This window comes from Mirounga leonina, unplaced genomic scaffold, assembly GCF_011800145.1.
Source record: "Mirounga leonina isolate KUSES-001 unplaced genomic scaffold, KU_Mleo_1.0 Mir_53, whole genome shotgun sequence".
In the NCBI taxonomy this organism is placed as follows: domain Eukaryota; kingdom Metazoa; phylum Chordata; class Mammalia; order Carnivora; family Phocidae; genus Mirounga; species Mirounga leonina.
Window position 1 is genome coordinate 71359037 of NW_023270807.1, and position 24602 is coordinate 71383638.

Here is a 24602-nt window from a genome sequence, read left to right on the forward strand (position 1 = left end):
TTATTTATTTATTTATTTATTTATTTATTTATTTATTTATTTATTTAACGTTCAGTTTGCCAGCATATAGTACATCATCAGTTTTTGATGTAGTGTTCAACGATTCATCAGTTGTGTATAACACCTAGTGCCCATCACAACACATGCCCTCCTTTACTTTTTTAATGGGATAGATTATTAGATTAGTAATACTTGTATATAAATAAACATTGAAGATGAATGCACAAATATATTTTGCATACATGAGGATATGTGATCAGAAGCTGTTAGAGGCCAATGGCCTGGAAAAGTCTAATGTAGGTGATAAATATTAAGAGGCTTATTGCTGTGAACATTTCATTTTGCTAAAATATTTTATACTTATTGAGCATAATTCAACAACTAATGTTGAAGCCCAGTTTGCTCTGCAATGAACTCATCTCTGTTATTCTCTTCCCAGAGCCTAACCTCTTATTAATGAGACAGAATTTTTATATATGAGATACTTAGGGAATAATGCTGAACATTGTTATTACTAATAAAGTTAGATTGAACTGTTTCTAATGATAAGTATTTGTAGGTCCACACAGTATTGTTGAAATCAACTCATTAAATACTTTAAGGAAGGATTTTGGTTGATTATAAATATACTTTACTTGCTAGAATTTACATGTGTTAGATTCAAAGGCACAAAATACTTTTTAAATCATTCTGAAGTGTTCAGCCTATTCCATTCTACTTTTAGCTCCACCACTAATGAAATTTTTCTCCCTATCTTTACCAGTAATTATCAAATCTTATGCCTCATGTGGTACTTGGCTTATTGTAGGCACTTATATTTGCTGGATGAATCAATGAATGAATAAATTGAGTGGCTTGTTTTTAGTACTACTACAAATGAAATACTCCTTTGTCTTCTGAATTCCTTTCTTTTTCATGATTCCTACTTTCTTCTGATTCTCTCACCTATTTCTTTTTGGTTTCCTTTGTTCTTTCCTTTACCCCACTCAAAGGTAAACAAACATTCTCAGGATTTCTCCCTTGGCCATCTTTCTTTTATAGCTCTGCATGATCTTGGATGATCCTGAGTTTTGACCCATACTTTTTTTTTTTTTTTAAGTTTTATTGATTTTATTTGACACAGAGAGAGAGCACTAGCAGGGGGAGTGGCAGGCAGAGGGAGAGGGAGAAGCAGGCTCCCCACTGAGCATGATCCTGGGATCATGACCAAGCCAAAGGCAGACGCTTAACCATCTGAGCCATCCAGGTGCCCCTTGACCCATACTTTTAACCGTCCTAGGTCTTAATCTCTTGTATGTGCCCTATTTTATAAGTATAATACGTTTAAAATGAAAGTTACTATACATCTATTAGAATGGCTACAATTACCAACAAAATATGACAATACCAAGTGTAGGCAGAGCATAGAGCAACAGGAAGTCTTACACATTGCTGATGGAATACTTTGCAGTTTGGCAGTTTCTTATAAAATGTGAAGCATACACTTGCCGTGTTATCCATCAGTCCTACTTCTAAATATTTACCCGAGACAAATGAAAACTTGTATTTACACAAAAACCTGTACATGAATATTTATAACAGATTTATTCATAACTGCACTAAACTAGAAACAACTTTAATGTCCTTCAACTAATGAATGGATAAACTGTGGAGTATCTATGCAATAGAATACTACTCAACAAGAAGAAGGAATAAATTATTTATATATGCCAACAGTATGGATCTCACAAATGCACTGCTAAATAAAAGAAGCCAATTTAAGACTATATACTGTTATTATTCCATTTATGGTGAAATTCAAGAAAAGTCAGAACTGTGAAGCTGGAGAACCAATCAGTGGTTACCAGGTATTAAGGGTGGGAGAGGGGTTAATAGGAGCAGCATGACCAGGTTTTTTAGGGGTCATGGAGCTGTTCTGTATCTTGATTGTGATAGTTTTATGCCTGTGCATTTGTCAGATTCATAAAACTTTATACCAAAAGAGTGATTTTTTTTTACTGTATATAAATTAAAAAATAGGGACACATGGGTGTCCCAGTCGGTTAAGCATCTGCCTTTGGCTTGGGTCGAGATCCCAGGGTGCTGGGATCAAGTCCCGTATCGGGCTCCTTGCTCATCAGGGAACCTGCTTCTCCCTGGGCTTGCCGCTCTCTCTCTCTTTCCATCTCTTGCTCTCTCTCTGACAAATAAATAAAATATTTTTAAAAAATTTAAAAATAAAACAATTCATTGTTTTCATCTCAAAAACAAGCAGGCAATCAAACAAAACCATCACTCTGATACTCCATCTTTATTTCCTGTCTTGGCTTATTTTGTTGCCATACTGAAATAGATCAAGCTAAAAACCAAGGAGTCATCCTAATCTCCTTTTTCTTCTTGACCACATATTCCTTACATTTATTTGGTCTCTAATTCTTATTGAATCAATTTCTGCAGTGTTTCAGAAATCAACCAGTCGCGGTGCAGCTGCTAATTTAGTTCAGGTCTTCATCATCAAAGTTTGAAACAATGTTCTTTTCAATTTTTTTAATTGTTACTTAGGACCAAATCCAAATTTCTCAACCTGATTGCAGGAACCATATGTGTTCTTAGTTACCTTTCTAGCTTTACTTCCTGCCTTTTCTCCCACAAATCTCGTTTAGGCACGCTTAATCTCTTACTGTTTTGTGTTTATGCCAGTCTTCTGCAAGAACCCTTTGCCTTTGCATATATTCCCTCTGCTTGAAATGCTTCTTCCTTCCCGATTTTCCCTTTGCATCCTCTTCCCTGACAAATTCTTGCTCTTTTAAGATAACCATCAGAGCTCCCTAAGGCACAGTTAGTTGCTATTTCTTCTATGCTCTCTCAGGATTTAATGCATATGTTTTAGTGTACTTTACTATTTAGAGTATAATTTACGAGTTCAGTAGTCTATCTTCGACATCAGAGATGGCAGATAAATGCCAGCCTTTCCTTTTCTTCTGTTTACTTCCTAAGTGTTAATTGATCACAACATTCTCTCTGGTTTCTAAAAGTAAAATTGTCTTATTATTTTAAATGTAAAATGTTATATAAAATATTATAAATATACTTATAAGAATATGTTTATATAAATGTTAATGTTTTCAAATACATTTATAATAAAATTACTTAAAATAAAGTATACAGGTATTTCAGTATTTAAAAAGAAATATACCCTAGTATTGCAGATTATTTTTGCAGTCATGACTGAAGTCATGACCTATGCAGCCTTAGGTCTGAAGACAGCACCTTAAGTAAATTAAAGAAGCCAGGCCCCCCAAAATATTTGAGGGATGCTTATTGAAGCCTAAGATCATATTCCATTGAAAATAAGATACTTCACTCTGGCTATCTTTTGATCTTGCCAGGAGCTGTAGAAGTTTTTTACCCACCTATTTCATGATTGATTATATCCTGGCTGACAGTGATTTTAAGATGCATCCCACTTCAGAAAGGTTAAAACACCAGGCATTGGGGAGTGCATCTTAAAATCAGTGAAGTTAGGGTAATGACTTTATCTGTGTTTAGACCAAAATCTATTATTTGTTTGATAGTTTAGTCCAAAAATATTTGGTCACTTTGCTCCAATTTTGATATGGGAATGAGGGAAATGTATTCTTTGTACATAATTTTCAGAATTGATTTTGTCAGTCTATTTAAGTAGTAAGCATGAACTTAATTTTCCTAGTAAACATCTCATGTTGTTTTGAGAATATCAGTATCTGTTTTTTTCTTTCCTAACCTTAAGATGCCATGGCTAGCCCAGGGAAAGATAACTATAGAATGAAAAGTTACAAGAATAAAGCCCTAAATCCCCAAGAGATGCGTAGACGAAGAGAAGAAGAAGGAATACAGCTTCGAAAACAAAAAAGGGAAGAGCAGGTAGGTGTTTTAAAATATTTAAATGTTTAACACAGAAGCATCAATATATAGATTGTATTATTTTTTTATTTTTTATTTTTTTTAAAGATTTTATTTATTTATTTGAGAGAGAGAGAATGAGAGACAGAGAGCATGAGAGGGAGGAGGGTCAGAGGGAGAAGCAGGCTCCCCGCTGAGCAGGGAGCCCGATGCGGTACTCGATCCCGGGACTCCAGGATCATAACCTGAGCCGAAGGCAGTCGCTTAACCAACTGAGCCACCTAGGCGCCCCAATATATAGATTTTAGAAGTTACATTATTATTGCTTATTTTTAGATAATTTAAAATGAAAAAGTATTTTTAGAAAATTGAATATAAATAAATCTGTTCTTTAATTTACTAGACTCCAGGAGTAATTCATGAATCAGAATCCTGTGCTATTTTTAATCACTGAAGAGAACAGCTTTTCTTTTTTATTGATAAACCTTTATGTTAATCATATTTTATCCCAGTGTTAAGAAATTTTTACTATTGAGCCTATGTAGATCACTTCCATTTGTCCTTGTAAAATTTGCCCCCCCCCCCGCCAAAAACATTGTATTCATTTGTTGCTTTGTGGTTTTCATAGTTCTTGCTCCGAAGTTAATTAGTCCTCTTCCTATGCTACTCATACTATTCCTTCTATAGTCTCATCAGCCATCTAGCTCTCTTAGCCTTCTCTGTTTTGAACTTTATATATGTGACATAAGGAATAGAAAAACAGTTCAAAGAGTGCATCTCAATATTTTTCATTCCAAGATATACTTAAATTTAGAAGTATTTATAATTAAGAGGGTGTAGTCCTCACGTGCATGAATTAAAAACTGATGTGTAGAAAGAACTAGCAGTGATGAAAGTAGAGAAGGGCCTGTTTTAGAAATATGATTCGTCATCTCCCTATCTACAGTATCTAGCACAGTCCCTACTTTATTATAGTAGGGACTCAAAAAAAAAAAAATCTGTTGAATGAATGATTAGAAAGAACTGTATACTGGTTGAAGAAGAGCAGTATTTCTTTAGCGATCAAAAGGAATATACCAGATTTTTTTCTTCTCTATTTTGATATAGGAAATGTATCCATAAATCCCACTCAGTGACCTCACTGTGCCTCATTCCTCCTCTCTTTCTTTTTTTTAATTTTTATTCATTACTGAAATAAAACGGATAGGGCCATATTTCCTCAGAGTTCTCTATTCCTTATTAATCTGATATGTGTTTATTAATATACCACAGTATTTCTCCCATGTAACTAATTTGCTTTTTTATTAAGATTTTCTTAGAAAAATTCTTAGACTTCTCATATACCAGTGTGAACATATGTGCTTTTTCAAATGCTATAAAACGTAAATGTGTACTCCACTTATGGGACCAGCCATTGTTAAAGATCTGAGATTAAGAATGACCCAAAGCAATCTGCAGGTAAGAGCTAACCAAACCAGGAGAGTTTAACTTCTCAAAGATAATTTAGGTCTTCATGGTATAGTCATTGAGAAATACTAAATATTTAGAATTTTAAATGATCAGTTTGTTTTGTTCACTTAAATGAAAAATATAAGTCTATGGGAATTCAGTGTTTTATGGAAAGCCCAGTGTATAAAGGGATTTCTCTTTATTACAGTTGTTCAAACGCAGAAATGTCTCTTTGCCCAGAAATGATGAATCTATGCTAGAAAGTCCTATCCAGGATCCGGATATCAGTTCCACTGTGCCCATTCCGGAGGTAGATATACAAAAATGTATTTCAAATTATACTTAAACAATGTTTCAGAACTAGGAGGTATAGCAACAATTATTCATGTAAAATATTTAAATGATAAGTTATATTTTCTATGTTTTAGGAAGAAGTTATCACCTCAGATATGGTTCAGATGATTTTTTCTAACAATGCTGATCAGCAGCTAACAGCAACACAGAAATTTAGAAAGCTGCTTTCTAAAGGCAAGAATTATTTTCAATATGCTTGCTTATTTGATATTAAAAGGTTCTGTAATAGAGTTTTATTTATTAGATATTTTTTATTTTAAGACACTTTCATTGTTAGTAAGTCAGTAGGTCTTAATTTTTCTTTAAAATATACTTGTAAGTAAGGCCTATTTTTTTATAAAGTTTATTTATTTATTTAAAGTAGGCTCCAGTGCCCAGTGTGGGGCTTAACTCACAACCCTGAGATCAGGAGTCACATGCTGTACTGACTGAGCCAGCCAGGGAACCCTAAAAGAAGTCTTTTTTTATCCTTTTTGTTATATAAATAGGGAATACTAACAGAGAAGTTCCTGGAGAACCACAGGAGCATACTTTTTGTTGAAGCCAAGAGAGAAGGAAGAGTTGTTGATAGATACTTAGATTGCCAGTAGCTGAAATATCTTGGTTTTAATTTTGCATATCTTTGTTTTAAAATTTCCTAGAGATTTTATGATTCTCAAAAGCCCTCTGCATTTCATGACAATTTATGAAGAATCCTATATAGTTCAGTAGTATTTCTGTGAATAATGAATGATACCCCGACAGAATAGAATGATACCCTGACAGAATAGAATATCATTTGGCTGAGAAGCATTAGGTAATGGCTGATAGGTAAGGAGACATCCCTGAGAAAGTGGGGTATACTAATAAAAGATTAGGGGGAAGATTATCTGTCAGTTGGTGTTTTGAGTATTAGGCTGAAATACTCCATGTTGTGAAGATGACAGTCTAAATAGCCTTCAACTTACAGTATTTAAATATTTGTGTAGAAAATATTTTAAAATTTTTCTTACTGTGATTAATGAAAAAGAATTTGCTTTTCAGTAAACATTGCAATTATGAGAACATTTGTTTACTTCAGTTAAATCCACCTAAGTCTTTTAAACTTGGTCATTGAAACCTAGGAAAGAGTTATTTTGTGCATCCTGTTAATTGACACAGGGACCAGGTTATTGTCTTTTTGTGTATGTAATAACTTAATTCTTTTTTAATTTTTAGAACCTAATCCACCAATTGATCAGGTTATACAGAAACCAGGAGTTGTACAGAGATTTGTGAAATTTCTTGAAAGAAATGAAAATTGTACTTTACAGGTGAGTCCTAAAGTTTTTTCTTAATCTCTTTCCAGAAATAACATATGATTAAAGTTTCTAGTGAACTTCTGCAATACTAAATATATTGTAAACATTCAGGAAATACTTGGCAATTAAAGGAAAAGGTAGTGCCACCTGTCTTGCCTTAGTCATGTTTGCAATGCTAGTTTTTTCTAGGGACTGTTACTTCATTAAAACAATTTTGGGAAAGCTATATAAAGTCATTCGTAATGTTAATAAAAATTTTGTAGTTGCCAACCTTTAATAACTTTTTCGTTTCAGAAAACCTCAAATTAAAATATTAATGGGTAAATTTTTTTTGGCTCTTAGTTAATTAGAGTTGTAACTTTTTAATATAAACTCTTTTACCTTTTAAGACATTAGTCTGATTAGTTCTTTTTTTGGAAAAAACCAAAAACCAAAAAACCCAAAAAAACGAAATCAATAAAATCTACTAAATTTGGTCAATAAAATGTGACCAAAGTTAGATTTGTCCAAATGAGCATTACTTCTCAGTTATATTGTAGTGTCAGTTATGTCTTCCAAGTAATTGGCTGCTAACAGTACATTACTGAAGTTTGCAAATATTTATTGTTTTTTAAAGAAAGATTGCTTTCCTGATTTCATTGCTATATATATTCTTAAGTAGGAATACAGTGTGGAATTACATCTATCAGGAATTGCACAAGACCTGCACATAGTTTATCAGTGCTGTTGTCATTAATGGAAGATTGTTACTGGTATTTGAATAATAGTTGTTGAAATTACAACTTAGAATAGTGTTCCACTGATCTGAGTAATTTGGGAAAGCTCCTCACATTTTAGATGATAAGCAAAGGAATGTGTTGCACACATGAATATTACTTATCATGATTTTTATGCTGAAAAATTTTGAGAGTGTTTACAATAAGGATGTCTGAGGAAAAAGCCACTTTATGTTATATATAATGATACTGTCCATTAGTTTTCAAAATCTTTAGGTGTTAGCTCAGTAAGGGCTAGAGGTCATGACTTCTAGTCCATTTGCTTCATATTTAAGCCCCAAGTCCAGACTAAAACCCAGGTCTCCTGATATTTAGTTTATTATTTGGCTTTTTAATTCTAAATGAATGAAAGTGGAAATGAGTAAATATGAATAAATAAAATTGAGTGTTAGTTTTAGCCATATATTGTGTGTAAAGGCATTGTATTACAAAATTAAAATATTGTTCCTTTGCAGACAGTCTTCACTCTTTGTTGGGAAAGACAAACATGTAAACAGATCTGTGATGCCGTAGTATGCTTAGTGCTATAACAGAACTATAAACAAAGTGCTTTAGGAGCACAGTGTAATAACTCATCTGTGTAGGGGAAGTTGAAGACAACTTCACAAATGTAGTATTGTGTGGCTAGTCATGAGGATGAACCTTTTCTGGATGAACCTGAAAAGAGGAAAATTAATTGTTGTGAGAACAGCATGTGCAAAAAGCATAGAGTATTCAAGAAGAACGTTGGGGACTTTGGCATTTATTAATCACTGAAGTTAAAACTTAATGAAATTCAACAGTATGGTCTTGGGATAGCTATAGCTTTGCCATACTACCCACATTCATATAAAATATGTTAGTTCAGATTATTGGTCTGTCGAAGAGATCTCCCAACGGATGGCCTACCAGCCATATTGGCCTACAAACGAGTTTTGTTTGTCCTGAATATGTTTTAAAAATGTGAATTAGATATTGGCCTTTAAAATATTGGAGAATTTCATATGAAAATCCAGATTTTTGCCGCCTTTTGACAAATCAGAAGAGTTGGCATTGCTGCCACACAGTAAAGGTCTAGTGGGGCTGAATAGTTGTGCCTCGCCCCCCCCCCCACTTTAGAAAGTTACTTCCATTTTTTCCCTTTTTTTTAGAAAAATCATAGTCATGCTCTCTAGTTTGCTGCAATTCCCCACTTACTCATATCACTCCTTTTATTCATAATTATCTGTTTTGTCAGCTTGTGAATTCACCACTTTTCTTTAATGCTTTCTCCTGGGGATACCTAGGAGAATTTTATGGAGTAAACTTTTAATTGTTCTTTAGTTTGTTTCTTTATAATTGGTTAGTACTATGGTCTTTTTTTTTTTTTAACATAAATTCCTCCCTTAAAAATTTAGTCTTACACATAAGAACTACTTTTCATGCCTTTCAGTAATGGTTTTGGATGTGTTTTTATATTATTAATCATAGTGATATGTACCTTTCATGTGAAGAGTTGTCTATGTCAAATTTTTTTTTTTTAAGATTTTATTTATTTATTTGCGAGAGAGAGAATGAGAGACAGAGAGCACAAGAGGGAGGAGGGTCAGAGGGAGAAGCAGACTCCCCGCTGAGCAGGGAGCCCAATGCGGGACCTCATCCCGGGACTCCAGGATCATGACCTGAGCCGAAGGCAGTCGCTTAACCGACTGACCCACCCAGGCCCCCTATGTCAAATATTTTTAAAGTTATAGTCACTCTTTAGTTTGCCTGTGGATTTGTAGATCATTTTCAGTTATTCGCTAGTTTATTGTTTGGGAGCCATGGGTTGCATTTTCTGTTTCTTCTGTTACAAATCCATCACATTTAAGTATATCCAAATTTAAGTAGATTGACATGAGTGGCTTTTCAGAGGTTCTGCTGCTTACAGGAATACAAGTCCTGCCTGTGGCTTTGCTAATAGTGAACTTTTTGACTTCGAACAAATCATCTAAGTCTCTGGCCTTCTAATTTTCTTAATTTCTTAAATGAGGAGGTTGGAACTAGATGATCCATCCCTAAGGAAACAAAAGTACCTTTTACGATTCTAAGTTCATAAATGTACTATTGCTCTATTAGTAGTGTCTCATTTATTTTTAAACTGCTTGCTTTAGGACACCTGGCTCACTAAATAGTAAGCATTAGGAGTTCTGGGAAATATAATTTCAGATATGTTCATTTATTGTTCAAGATTTTGAAAATTTTCATTATATTCTTCTCAGTTTTTATTTTTCCAAATTGAGTCCTTTTTTAAAACTAAGGGGTTTTATTTATGAAATCTGATTAATCTTATTAATCATAAATCACTCTTTCAGGCTTGTCCCGCTAACTCCTTACTCCCTCTCTTCTTCCCTTTCTTTCTGACAATTCGTTGGTGCTTTCATTTATTCTGCTTCTGTTTTTCCTTAGTTTGAAGCTGCATGGGCATTAACTAATATAGCATCTGGAACTTTTCTGCATACCAAGGTAGTGATTGAAACTGGGGCTGTTCCAATTTTTATCAAACTTCTTAATTCAGAGCATGAAGATGTGCAAGAGCAGGTATGTTTCTAATTTGAATGGTTATGTTTACTAGATTTTAATGTTCTCTTCAGAGTTGCATGTGCATTGCATTTGTTAAAATGTAGTAATTTCTCTTCAGTGTCAAATTAGAAGGAAGCCAGAATGAACTGTCTCAGGCATAATCCTGGGTTCTCTGTAAGTGTGATCTCAGGTATCAGAAATTACTATTCCTACATATAAAAGAGCATACTGAGACTCAGAAAGTTAGTAATTTACCCAAAGTCACAGTGAATGGCTGAACCAAGTTTTAAACCTGGGCTGGTCTGACTCCTTTTTCTTTGCATGTGCATAGATTATTTTGTTGTTTCTTTTTAAAATATCACATTATTTTCAATGCAACTGTTTTTAAATAGACATAAATTCTCATAGGGAAAATGTAATCACATATACTTTATACGAATGAAATAAAATAAAATGTTTTGGTATTTTTGTTTTGAACTATTTTTATGGCAAATTGATCTGTTGATCTACCATTCCATTCATCTGTTTAGTTTTATATATATTTTATATATATACATTCATCTGTTTTAGTTTTATATATATATATACACGGAGTTTTTTTCCCCCCACTTAATTGATATTGGGAGCCTTTTCTAATGGCATTATTTATTCTTCTAAGAAAATTTTACTGATTACTCATTATCTAGCCAGGTATGAACCATAATTTTTTATATATTCCTCAATTATATATTAGAGTTATTTCTAGCTTATTAATATTACAAAGAACATCATTATCAATCTGTATGTGTGTCTTGATTATTTCATTAGGAAAAATGACTTTAACCCTGGTAAAAGAAAAATTTTTCAAGTTCTTATTATGTATTTCAAAGTTGACCTCCAAAGAAGTTATACATACTAATTTCCCCACCAACAGAATGTTAGACTTCACAGGGTGAGAAATGTCATTACTTAAAAAGACTTTCCTTAAGGTGGCTCTATGGCATAGTTGGTTAAGGCGCCTGTCTTGTAAAAGATTTTTCTTAAAAGATAGAAAATAAACTTAGGCCTAGATTAAAAATATGTTAAAAATATTAACAAAATTTTTTTTTTTTAAGATTTTATTTATTTGACAGAGTGAGCAAAGTAGCAGAGAGGCAGGCAGAGGGACAGGGAGAAGCAGGCTCTGCACTGAGCAGGGAGCCTGATGCGGGGCTCAATCCCAGGACCCTGAGATCATGACCTGAGCCGAGTGAACTGTCTGAGCCTTAACCGACTGAGCCACCCGGGCGCCCCTATTAACTCATGTTTTAAATGTTAAAATTTTCCCAATTGAAAAAGTAACTTATGTCTACTTTTGCACTTACTTGAAAAATTTGAAGTGAGCATATAATGAAATGATATTTTGCATAACTTGTCATTTAATTGAAATTTAGTAAGTGAGTAATTCGATATTTTACCTAAATTATTTAAAAAATTATAATGAACCTGGACTGATTCTAAACTTATTTTCAGAGATCAATCAAAGCTAATTCTTGTAGTAGCTTTACTTCACTTTCCTGTATTTTGTTTCTCCTTCCCTTCTTTTACAAATGAGTCCCTTCCCAGTGAGTGGATTACTTGGCATAGGAGCAAACCTCTAGAATAGATAATTGCAAAATTCACTAGATTGATGTATTTTGTCTTTCCATGTAGATTCAGAGTAGACAGACTATCTCTTTGTTGAACAGAATAAACATTTCACTAGTATGTAATGAAGAAATTTTAATGCCCTATCCTTCAGTTGGTTAAAAATATTAGTAAATGGTACTTTTAAACTTTCTTTACTGTCCTACTAGCATTTTTTTTTTTTTTAACATCTTGGAAACTATTACTTTGTTCATTTTGTACTAAAATCTCATTCTTAAGAGAGAGCATCTTATTTAAGATATTGTAACAGAATATTTTTTTCTCATTTTTCTAAGGCTGTTTGGGCACTTGGTAATATTGCTGGTGACAATGCAGAATGCAGAGATTTTGTTTTGAATTGTGAAATACTTCCACCTCTTTTAGAGTAAGTACTTTATGACAAATTAATACTAGTTTTAGAGAAGAAAACTATATATTCTACACTGTAATTCTACATACACAATTATGTTCTTCAGTGGTGCTTTTAAATTTGGGGTATGTTTAGCTGTATCTCCAAAAGCAATAACTTAAAGGTAGGTAAAGCGAACAAAAAAATTCCAATTTTATCGTTTCTTTTATATTTTCTTAAGTTATACGTAACAGTCTTTATTGTGTACTTGATGCTTACTGTGCTGAAATAATAATTCTACAAAATAAGGATATGTAGTAGTTTTTAGTACAATAAAAATTTAAGTTTTGCTGAAGAAGGGAATCTTTAGTACATGAACAGATGATATATTTAGGATATCAGGTTTTTATATTTGATGTTGAAATGTTCAGAGAACAAAGATCATAAGACATTTTTCTTTTGGAATTATAATTAAATGATTTATCTAGTAGTTTCTTTTTCAAATACATTACACACTTTTTAAAAAAGCAGTTACCCTATAATGTAAGGACCTTTACAGAAAATACATAAAATTATTTGAAAGGTAGATTTCCTTTATTCATCTTTGTTAACATTCACTAAGAGGACTTTTTTTTTAGACTAGATGCTACTGGCAAGTAGTGAAAAAGAAAAAACTAATTGAGGAAATGGTTAAAAGGAAAATTTTATCATTTCTACGCTATTAGCCATTCTCTTCAAGCTGAAGAATTGAAAGGAAGAATAAATTTTTAGTTACGAGTTTGCAAAAGATATTTTATTCTTTTAGAGAGAGTAACTTTCCATGGACCAAGTGATTTCACAGCATTTCACTCAACTAACATTGAATACTTAACTATGTGCAGGCCACTGAACCACTTGCTATAATGTCATTAACTTTGGGTTTATTCAAAGTTAATGTTCCACAGTATTTGAAAATTTAGCTGAGCTGTAAAAGAAAATACTGATTTAGAGTTCAGAGTTATTTTGAAATTCATACTATTAAAAGTATCTCTTAAATTTTCAATTTGAGATTTTTCTGGCCTGATTATATGGTTCATAGATTAACTGAGCACTTTGTTTCTTTTTACTTGTGCTCTCTGTCTCATTTTCTTATTTGTTAATATCTCAAGTTGGTAATGGTTTCTGAAGTAGTAAGTAAGCATTTATTAGTTCTAATTCCTTTAAATGTTCTAAGGAGTTTTAATCATGACCAAAGAAACCAAACTAAAAAATAAAGCTGTAATGGAGAAAAAGTACTCAGCTATGTTGTGCTAGTTACAAATATAATAAATTTCAGAAAATGAGTAGGCTTAAAAAGTTAGAAAATTTGAAAGTTTCATTAACAAATTGAGAAAAGTAGTAAAAAAGAAATTATGTCAACTTAGCTACCAGTTGCTCTCACTTTAGTTGGGCAAAAGGAGAAAGATATTGGCTTTTATTAAGATTAAGATTATGGATTATCTGTTGTTCACATTGAAATTCACATTTTAGTTACTGCTTAAGTAAATGTAAAATTTCTATTAATGTATGGTTTAGCAATTCTGTTTGAGTGGAGTTTTAACTTGTTTTATTCTACTTCATTTGATTCTCAGTAAACATAACTGCAGTAAACGTAAATCTCTCAGCAAATGTAAATCTTTTACTGTCGATTTCATATACTGACACATTTGTTGTTTTAATTTAATTTGACTTTAATTTATATAATAACCTCATTAATACAGATAAAGAATAGTATACAACACAGCTTGGCCAACTACAGGCCTCAGGTCAAATCTGGCCTGCTTCCTGTTTTGTAAATTTTTATTGGAACACAGTCACTCCCATTTGCTCACTTAATGTCTATGGTTGCTTTCTTGCTGCATCAGCAGAGTTGAATAGTTGCTACAGAGAAAGGCCTACAAAGCCTAAAATATTTACTGAAAAAGTTTCTCAACCCCTGATATAGAAAGTCAATGTAATTATTTTATTTCTAAATGAGTTATGGTTTTAGGAGCCTTCAAAGACTATAGGAAAACCTGTAGAACAGATTTTTTTTGTATATGGTAAAATATACATACATATAAAATTTATCATTTTAACTATTTTAAAATGTACAATTCACTGGCATTAAACAGTGTTTTGTACCTATTACCACTATCTAGTTCCAGAACTTTTAACACTCCAAACAGAAACCCCAATACGTATTAAGATGTCATGTCCCATTTCCTCTTAGCCCCAGCTCTTGGAAACCACTAATCTGCTATCAATGGATTTGTCTGTTTTGGATATTTCATATAAATGGAATCATACATTGTGTGACCTTTTGTATCTGGCTTCTTTCACTTAGCATATTGTTTTCAAGGTTCATCCATATTATAACATGTATGAGTACTTCATTATTTTTATGGCTGAATAACATTCTGTTGTATGGATGTACCACATTTTGTTCACCCAGTCATCAGTTGATGGTCATTTATTTTCCACCTCTTGATTAAATAGTATTCCTCTGAACATTCAAGTACAAGATTTTGTTGGAACAGTACTTTTTAATTCTTTTTAGGTATATCCCTATGAAAAGAATTGCTGGGTTGTATGCAACTCTATCTTTAACTTTTTAGGAATCACCAAACTATTTTCCATAGCAGCAGCACCATTTTACATTCCCACCAGCAATGTATGAGAGTTTCAATTTTTCCACATTCTCACCAGCACTTGTTATGTTACTCTGATTTAAGCCACCCTTGTAGGTGTGAGGTGGTATCTCATTTTGCTTTGATTTGCATTGAACATCTTTTCATGGGTTTGTTGACTATATCTCTATCTTCTTTGGAGAAATGTCTATTAAGTCCTTTGAATAATTTTTAATTCAGTTACTTGTTTTTTGTTGCTGTGTTGTAAGAATTCTTCATATATTCTGAATATATTCTTATCAGATTAATGATTTACAATTTTTTTTTTGCATTTTCTGGGCTGTCTTCACTCTTGATAGTGTCCATTGAGTCACAAAAGTTTTTAATTTTGATGAAATCCAATTTATATATATTTTTCCTTTTGTTGCTTATGCTTTTGGTGTTGTATGTGAGAAACCATTGCCAAATCTAAGGTCATGAATATTTGCCCTTATGTTTTCTTCAAAGAGTCTTATAGTCTTAGCTCTTACATTTGCATCTTTGATGCATTTTGGGTTAATTTTTTTAAATGATGTGAGGGCATTTGCTTATCACAGCATAATTTATTGAAGAGAGTATTCTTTCCTCATTGAATGGTACAATATTGTTTTGATTACAGTAACTTTGTGGTAAATTTTGAAATCAGAACGTGTGAGTCCTTCAGTTTTCTTTTTTTGGTCAAGATTGTTTTAGCTATTGGGGTGCCTGGGTGGCTCAGTCACTTAAGTGTCTGACTCTTGATTTCAGCTCAGGTCATGATCTCATGGGTTGTGAGATTGAGCCCCGCATTGGCTCCGTGCTCAGTGAGAGTCTGCTTGAGATTCTCTCTCCCTCTGTCTTCCTCACCCACTCCTTCTGCCCCTCCCCCTGCTCATGCATGCTCTCTCTCTCTCTCAAATAAATCTTTTTTTTTTTTTTAAAGAATTTTATTTAGTTGACAGAGAGAGAGCCAGCGAGAGAGGGAACACAAGCAAGGGGAGTGGGAGAGGGAGAAGCAGGCTTCCTGCTGAGCAGGGAGCCCAATGCGGGGCTAGATCCCAGGACCCTGGGATCATGACCTGAGCCTAAGTCAGACACTTAACAACTGAGCCACCCAGGCACTCCTCAAATAAATAAATCTTTTTTAAAAAAGATTGTTTTAGCTATTCAGGGCTCCTTGCAATTCCATATAAATTAGTTTTCAGAGTACAGAATTGGTTAAATTTATTCCTAAGTGTTTTATTCTTTTGATGCTATTTTAGATGAAATTTTTTTTGACTTGTTCATTGATAGTGTATAGCCATACAGTTGGTTTTTGTGTTTTAATCTTGTAGCCTGCACCTTTGTTGAATTCATTTATTAGCACTAGTGGGATTTTGTTGTGGATTTTCTTTATATAAGATCATGTCATCTGTGAATAGTAACAGTTTCAGTTATTGCTTTCTAATTTGGATGCCTTTATTTCTTTTTCTTGTCTAATTGCTCTGGCTAGAGCTTTTAGTACAGTGTTGCATAACAGGGCAAAAGCAGGTATCTTCATCTTGTTTCTGATCTTGAGTAAAAGCTTTCACTCTCACCATTGAATATGTTGTTAGCTGCAGATTTTTCATAAATGTTCTTTATCATGTTGAGGTAGTTTGCTCCTATTCCTAGTTTGTTGATATTATGAAAGAGTGTTGGGTTCTGTTAAATGCTTTTTCTGCATCAGTTGACAGGATCACATGTTTGGTTTTTTTTCCCCTTCATTCTTTTAATGTGTATTTTATTATTTATTATTTGTACATTGAACTATCTTTGTCTTCCTGGGGTAAATTCCATTAAGTCATAGTATATAACCCTTTTAATATGTTGCTGGATTAAATTTCCCTAGATTCTGTTGAAGATTTTTGCATGTGTATTTTTTAGAAATACTGGTCTGTACTTGTGATGTCTTTGGCTTTGGTATTAGGGTAATGCTGGCTCATAAAACAGGTTTGGAAATGTTCTCTTCTATCTCTTGGGAGAGTTTGAGAAGGATTCAGTTTTTCTCATGTTTGGCAGAATTTACTGGTGAAGTCATCTTGTGCTGGACTCTTCTTTATTGTGAGGTTTTTGATTACTGATCAATACCTTTAATCATCATAGGCCTATTCAGATTTTCTGTGTCTTCTTGAATCAGTTTGGTAGTTTATGTGTTTCTAATTATTCATTTCTTCCGGGCTATTCAATTTGTTGGATTACTATTGCTTGTAGTATTCTTTTATACTTACATTCTTATTTCTGGAAAATCAGTAGTAATTCACTTTCTTTTTTTTTTTTTTTTTTTTTTGGATTTTATTTATTTATTTGAGAGCAAGCACAAGAGAGGGAGAACGCACGTGTGTACCTGTGCTTATTCTGGGGGTGGGGAGGGGGTAACAGAGGGAGAGAGACAAGCAGACTGAGTGCACAGCCCAATGTAGGGCTCAATCCCATGACCCTGCGATCATGACCCAAGCCAAAATTAAGAGTCAAACCCTCACCCGAGTCACCCAGGCGCCTGCCCCTCCCCACTTCCATTTCTTAAGTTTGAGTCTTTTTTCCTTTGTCAGTCTAAGTAAAGGTGTTAATTTTGTTGATTTTTTTTTTTTTCAAAGAATCAACTTCTAGTTTAGTTCATTTTCTCTAGTGTTTTTCTACTTTTTATTTCATTTATTCTTCTGCTCTTTATTATTTCCTTCTGCTAGCTTTGGGTTTAGTTTGCTCTAATTTCTGTAGTTTCTTCAGATGGACGTTTAGGCTGTTTATGTGAGATCCTCTTTCTGTAATGTAGGTATTTACAGCTATAAATTTTTCTCTGAGCATTGCTTTCACTGTATCCCATTAAGTTTAAGTACGTTTGTTTTCATTTTCATTTATTTTAAAATATTTTCTAATTTCCTCATTTTTTTGTTTTGTTTTTTGTTTTTACCCATTGGTTAAGAGTGTGTTTTCTTAATTTCCACATATTTGTGAATTTTCCAGTTTTTCTTATATTAGTGATTTTTAGTTTCACTGTGGTCAGAGAGGATACTTTGTGTGATTTCAGTCTTTTAAAATATATCAGATTTACTCTATGATAGGTATATCCTGGAGAATGTTTAATGTGCACTTGAGAAGAATATATATTCTTCCATTACTGAGTTGAATGTTGTGTAGGGTGTCTTTTTATATTTAGTTAGTTTATAATGTTCTTGAAGTCCTCTTTTTCTCTTACTGATCTTCTATCTAGGTGTTCTGTCCATTACTGAAAACAGTTTATTGAAGTTTCTAGCTATGATTGTACAACTGTGTATTTCTCCCTTCAGGTCTGTCAATTTTTGCTTTGTATATTTTGCTGTGTTGTTACGTCTTCTAAGTTTATGAGTGTTAGAGCTTTGTGATGGGTTGACTTTTTTTTTTATTTTTTTTTTAAATTTATTTATTCATGAAAGAGAGAGAGAGAGGCAGAGGCAGAGGGAGAGAAGCAGGCTCTGCACTGAGCAGGGAGCCCGATGCGGGACTCGATCCCAGGACCCTGGGATCATGACCTGAGCTGAAGGCAGACGCCCAACCATCTGAGCCACCCAGGCGCCCCGTGATGGGTTGACTTTTTTAATCAATATATAATGTTCCTCTTTGTCTTTTAAATAATTTTTGACTTGAAGTGTATTTGTCTGATACTACCCCGGCTCTCTTTGAGTTACTATTTGCATGGAATATCTTTTTCCATTCTTTCACTTTCAGCCTATTTATTTTCAAATCTAAAGTGAGTATCTTGTAGGGGCGCCTGGGTGGCACAGTTGGTTAAGCATCTGAGTACTGGTTTCAGCTCAGGTCATGATCTCATGAGTTGTGAGATTGCGCCCCATGTGGGGCTCCATGCTCAGCAGGATGTCTGCTTGAGATTCTTTCCCTCTCCCTGTGCCCCTCCCCTGCTTTTGCACACACTCTCTCCCTCTCTGTAAAATAAATAAATCTTTAAAAAAAAGTAAAGTGAGTATCTTGTAGAGTGCATTATAGATGGCTCATAGATTGTTGTTAGTTTATCTTGGGGTTTTTAAAAAATGTATTCTGCTGGTCACTGCCTTTTAATTCAAGAATTTGATCCATTTACATTCAGTATAAATACTGACAAGGAAGGACTTTTTTTTTTTTTAAGATTTTATTTATTTATTTGACAAGAGAGATAGAGAGCACAAGTAGGCAGAGCTGCAAGTAGAGGGAGAGAGAGAAGCAGGCTCCCCACTGAGCAGGGAGCCTGACGTGGGGCTCAATCCCAGGACCCTGGGATCATGACTGGAGCCAAAGGCAGCTGCTTAACCGACTGAGCCACCCAGGTGCCCCAAGGAAGGACTTTTGCCATTTTGTTGTTTTCTGTATCTTTTATATCCTTTTCGTTTCTTAATTCCTTATTATGTTCTTTTGTGTTTGATTCTTTTGGGGTAAGATATGGTATTGATTCCCTTCTCATTTCCTTTTCTGTATATTTTTTAGTTATTAGTGATTAGTCCAGCGAGTACAGTTAATATCTTAAACTTAGAGTAATCTTGTTTGAATTAATACCAATTTAGTTGCAATATTTTGAAAAAACCCTGCTCCTGTACATCTCTGTCCTACCCCTTTTAAGTTATTGTCAAAAATAACATTATACGGTGCATGCCAATTAAGATAGATTTATAATTATTGCTTTATGTATTTCTTTTAAATCACAGAAAAAAAGAAAAATTACAAATCAAAATTACCACCTTTTATAGTTATCAAATATAGTTATTTTTAGCAGTGTTCTTTATTTTTTCTTCTGGTTTTGAGTTATTGTTTATTGTCCTTTCACTTCAGCCTAAAATACTTCTTTTAGTTGCTCTTGTAAAGCAGATCTACTGGTGTTGAGTTTTTCCACCTTTGTTGTTCTGGGAATCTTTTACTTTCTCTTTGATATTTTGAAGGATAGTTTTACAGGATATAGAATTTCTTAAGTGACAACTTTTTCTTTTAGCAGTTTAAATATAATCTCATTGCCTTCTGTTCTCCATGGTTGCTTTTTAAAAAAAAATTTTTTTTTATAGATTTGATTTATTTATTTGGCAGAGGGAGAGAGAGTGAGAGTGAGAGCACCAGCAGGGGGAGAGGCAGAGGGAGAGAGAGAAGCAGGCTCCCTGCTGAGTAAAGAGCCCGATGTGGGACTCGATCCCAGGACCCTGGGATCATGACCTGAGCTGAAGGCAGGTGCTTAACCAACTGAGCCACCCAGGCTCCCATCCATGGTTTTTGATGAGAATTTATCTGTTGATCTTAATGAAAGAGTTCCCAGTAAGACAAAGCAAAGGCAAGCCCCTTGCATCCATCCTTCTGGCAGCACCCACACAGATCAAAACAAACACAGTTCCTTGGAAACAAGTTTCCTTAGCTCCTTTTTGGAACCAGGAACTCACAGTGGGAATTCTAGCTTGCTTCTTCAAGACTGCCACCAGACTTGGAAGGGAGTCAGTCAAGGGTAAATTATACTGCCTGAAATCTCTCCTACCACACTGCAGCCCTTTCCTAGTTAACAGTTTTCTTGGTTACTATAAACTTTTGACTATCTTTGAGAGTTCTGATAAAGTTGATTCTGACAAAGTTTACAAGTTTTTTTGGTTGTTTCTAGGGTGGGGGACAGGCTGCCAGAGTTACTGTCTCCACCATTTTTGCTAAGGTTACTACAGAATAGGGATTTCTTTTTTAAACCTAGTTTCTCTATACTTGTAACAGGTTGCAGATCAAAAATACAGTCTGTTCAAAACAAACATCTCTTCTCAGTAGCTGATCTTCATTCAATTTGACCCTGTATTCCTTACTTCCTGAAACATATTCTTTTCATGGTTTAAAAAAATGTAATCTAATACTCTTTGTTTTATTTTTTCCATGCTTTTTTTTTTTAATTTTATTATGTTATGTTAGTCACCATACAGTGCATCATTAGTTTTTGATGTGGTGATCCATGATCCATTGTTTTCGTATAACACCCAGTGCTCCATGCAGTACGTGCCCCTCCTCAATACCCATCACTGGGCTAACCAATCCCCCCTCCCTGCTCCCCTCTAAAACCCTGTTTGTTTCTCAGAGTCCATAGTTTCTCATGGTTCATCTCTCCCTCCGATTTCCCCCCTCTTCATTTTTCCCTTTCTTCTAATGTCCTCCATGCCATTTCTTATGTTCCACAAAAAGTGAAACCATATGATAATTGACTTTCTCAGCTTGACTTATTTCACTTAGCATAATCTCCTCCAGTCCCATCCATGTTGATGTAAAAGTTGGGTATTCATCCTTTTTGATGGCTGAGTAATATTCCATTGTATATATGGACCACATCTTCTTTATCCATTCATCTGTTTAAGGGCATCTAGGCTCTTTCCACAGTTTGGCTATTGCAGACATTGCTGCTATGAACATTGGGGTGCATATGGCCCTTCTTTTCACTACATCTGTGTCTTTGGGGTAAATACCCAGGAGTGCAATTGCTGGGTCATAGGGTAGCTCTATTTTTAACTTTTTGAGGGACCTCCACACTGTTTTCCAAAGTGGCTGTAGCAACTTGCATTCCCACCAACAGTGTAAGAGGGTTCCCCTTTCTCCACAACCTCTCCAACATTTGTTGTTTCTTTTCCTGTCCATTTTTGGCATTCTAATTGGTGTAAGGCGGTATCTCAATGTGGTTTTGATTTGAATTTCCTGATGGGTAATGATGATGAACATTTTTTCATGTGTCTGTTAGCCGTTTGTATGTCTTCTTCAGAGAAGTGTCTGTTCATCTCTTCTGCCCATTTTTTGACTTGATTATTTGTTTTTTGGGTGTTGAGTTTGAGAAGTTCTTTATAGATCTTGGATACTAGCCCTTTATCTGTAGTGTCATTTGCAAATATCTTCTTCCATTCTGTGGGTTGCCTCTTTGTTTTGTTGACTGTTTCCTTTGCTGTGCAGAAGCTTTTTATCTTGATGAAGTCCCAAAAGTTCATTTTTGCTTTTGTTTCACTAGCTTTTGGAGATGTATCTTGAAAGAAGTTGCTGTGTCAAAGAGGTTACTGCCTATGTTCTCCTCTAGGATTTTGATGGATTCCTGTCTCACATTGAGGTCTTTCATCCATTTTGAGTTTATCTTTGTGTATGGTGTTAGAGAATGGTCGAGTTTCATTCTTCTGCATGTGGCTGTCCAATTTTCCCAGCACCATTTATTGAAGAGACTGTCTTTTTTCCATTGCATGTTTTTTCCTGCTTTGTCGAAGATTATTTGACCATAGAGTTGAGGGTCCATATCTGGGCTCTCTATTCTGTTCCATTGGCCTATATGTCTGTTTGTGCCAGTACCATGCTGTCTTGGTGATCACAGCTTTGTAGTATAGCTTGAAATTGGACAACGTGATGCCCCCAGCTTTGTTTTTCTTTTTCAACATTTCCTTCGTGATTCGGGGTCTTTTCTGATTCCATACAAATTTTAGGATTGTTTGTTCCAGCACTTTGAAACATGTCATTGGAATTTTGATGGGGATGGCATTGAAGATATAGATTGCTCTGGGTAGCATAGACATTTTAACAATGTTTATTCTCCCGATCCATGAGCATGGAATATTTTTCCATCTTTTTGTGTCTTCTTCAATTTCTTTCATGAGTGTTCTGTAGTTCCTAGAGTATAGATCCTTTACCTCTTTGGTTAGGTTTATTCCGAGGTATCTTACGGTTTTTGGTGCTATTGTAAATGGAATCGTTTCTCTAATTTCTCTTTCTATAGTTGCATTGTTAGTGTATAAGAAAGCAACTGATTTCTGTGCATTGATTTTGTATCCTGCCACATTACTGAATTGCTGTATGGGTTCTAGTAATTTGGGGGTGGAGTCTTTTGGGTTTTCCACATAAAGTATCATGTCATCTGTGAAGAGAGAGAGTTTGACTTCTTCTTTGCCAACTTGAATACCTTTTATTTCTTTTTGTTGTCTGACTGCTGTTGCTAGAACTTCTAATACTATGTTGAACAATAGTGGCGAGAGTGGGCATCCTTGACGTGTTCCTGATCTTAGGGGAAAGGCTCTCAGCTTTTCCCCATTGAGGATGATATTCGCTGTGGGCTTTTCATAGATGGATTTTATGAACTTGAGGAATGTTCCCTCTATCCCTATACTCTGAAGAGTTTAAATCAGGAAAGGATGTTGTATTTTGTCAAATGCTTTTTCTGCATCAGTTGAGAGGACCATATGGTTCTTCTCCCTACTCCTATTAGTGTGATCTGTCACATTGATTGATTTGTGTGGAATGTTGAACCACCCTTGTATCCCGGGGATAAATCCCACTTGGTCATGGTGGATGATCCTTTTAATGTATTGTTGGATCCTATTGGCTAGGATTTTGTTGAGGACTTTGGAATCCATATTCATCAGGGTTATCAGTCTGAAATCCTCCTTTTTGATGGGGTTTTTGCCTGGTTTGGGGATTAAGGTAATGCTGGCCTCTTAGAATGAGTTTGGAAGTTTTCCTTCTGTTTCTATGTTTTGAGACAGCTTCAGTAGAATAGGTGTTATTTCTTCTTTGAATGTTTGGTAGAATTCCCCAGGGATCAGGCCCTGGACTCTTGTTTTTTGGGAGGTTTTTGATCACTGTTTCAATCTCATTACAGGTTATTGGCCTATTCAGGTTGTCAATTTCTTCCTGTTTCAGTCTTGGCAGCTTATAGGTTTCCAGGAAGGCCTCCATTTCATCCAGATTGCTCAGTTTATTGGCATATAGTTGTTGATAATAATTTCTAATAATTGTTTCTGTTTCCTTGGTGTTAGTCATGATCTCTCCCCTGTCATTCATAATTTTATTAATTTGGGTCCTTTCTCTTTTCTTTTGGATAAATCTGGCCAGTGGTTTATCGATCATATTAATTCTTTCAGAGAACCAACTTCTAGTTTCATTGATCTGATCTACTGTGTTTCTGGTTTCTAATTCATTGATCTCTGCTCTAATTTTAATTATTTCTCTTCTAATGCGTGGCTTAGGTGTCGTTTGTTGCTTTTTCTCTAGTTCTTTAAGGTGTAGAGTTAGTTGGTGAATTCGGGATTTTTCTATTTTTTCGAGTGAGGCTTGGATGGCTATGTATTTCCCCTAGGACCACCTTTGCAGTATCCCATAGGTTTTGGACCGATGTGTTTTCGTTCTCATTGATTTCCATGAATTGTTTAAGTTCTTCTTTGATTTCCTGGTTGACCCAAACATTCTTGAGCAGAGTGGTCTTTAGCTTCCAAGTGTTTGAATTTCTGCCAAATTTTTTCTTGTGATTGAGTTCCAGTTTTAAAGCATTGTGGTCTGTGAATGTGCAGCAAATAATCTCAATCTTTTGGTATCGGTTGAGACCTGATTTGTGACCCAGTATGTGGTCTATTCTGGAGAAAGTTCCATGTGCACTTGAGAAGAATGAGTCTCTGTTGTTTTAGGGTGGAATATTCTGTATATATCTTTGAGGTCCATCTGGTCCAATGTATCATTCAAAGCTCTTGTTTCCTTGTTGATTTTTTGCTTAGATGATCTGTCCATTGCTGAGAGTGGAGTATTGAGGTCTCCTACAATTAACGTATTGTTATCAATATGACTATTTTGGTTAACAGTTGGCTTATGTAGATGGCTGCTCCCATGTTGGGGGCATAGATATTTACAATTGTTAGATCTTCTTGTTGGATAGACCCTTTAAGAATGATATAGTGTCCTTCTGTGTCTCTTATTACAGACTTTAGTTTAAAAT

At 34.5% G+C, this 24602-nt stretch overlaps 1 protein-coding gene across 2 annotated transcripts in view; it reads left to right on the top strand.

Annotated features, from left to right (window-relative positions):
- KPNA5 (karyopherin subunit alpha 5) overlaps positions 1-24602 on the top strand; it is a 51081-nt gene that overhangs the window by 1769 nt on the left and 24710 nt on the right. For both annotated transcript variants that reach the window (XM_034990373.1, XM_034990372.1), the window contains exons 2-7: positions 3749-3882; positions 5519-5620; positions 5739-5838; positions 6862-6956; positions 10127-10258; positions 12181-12269. In XM_034990373.1, the coding sequence (XP_034846264.1) occupies positions 3749-3882; positions 5519-5620; positions 5739-5838; positions 6862-6956; positions 10127-10258; positions 12181-12269 (652 nt within the window). The remainder of the gene's footprint in view (positions 1-3748; positions 3883-5518; positions 5621-5738; positions 5839-6861; positions 6957-10126; positions 10259-12180; positions 12270-24602) is intronic.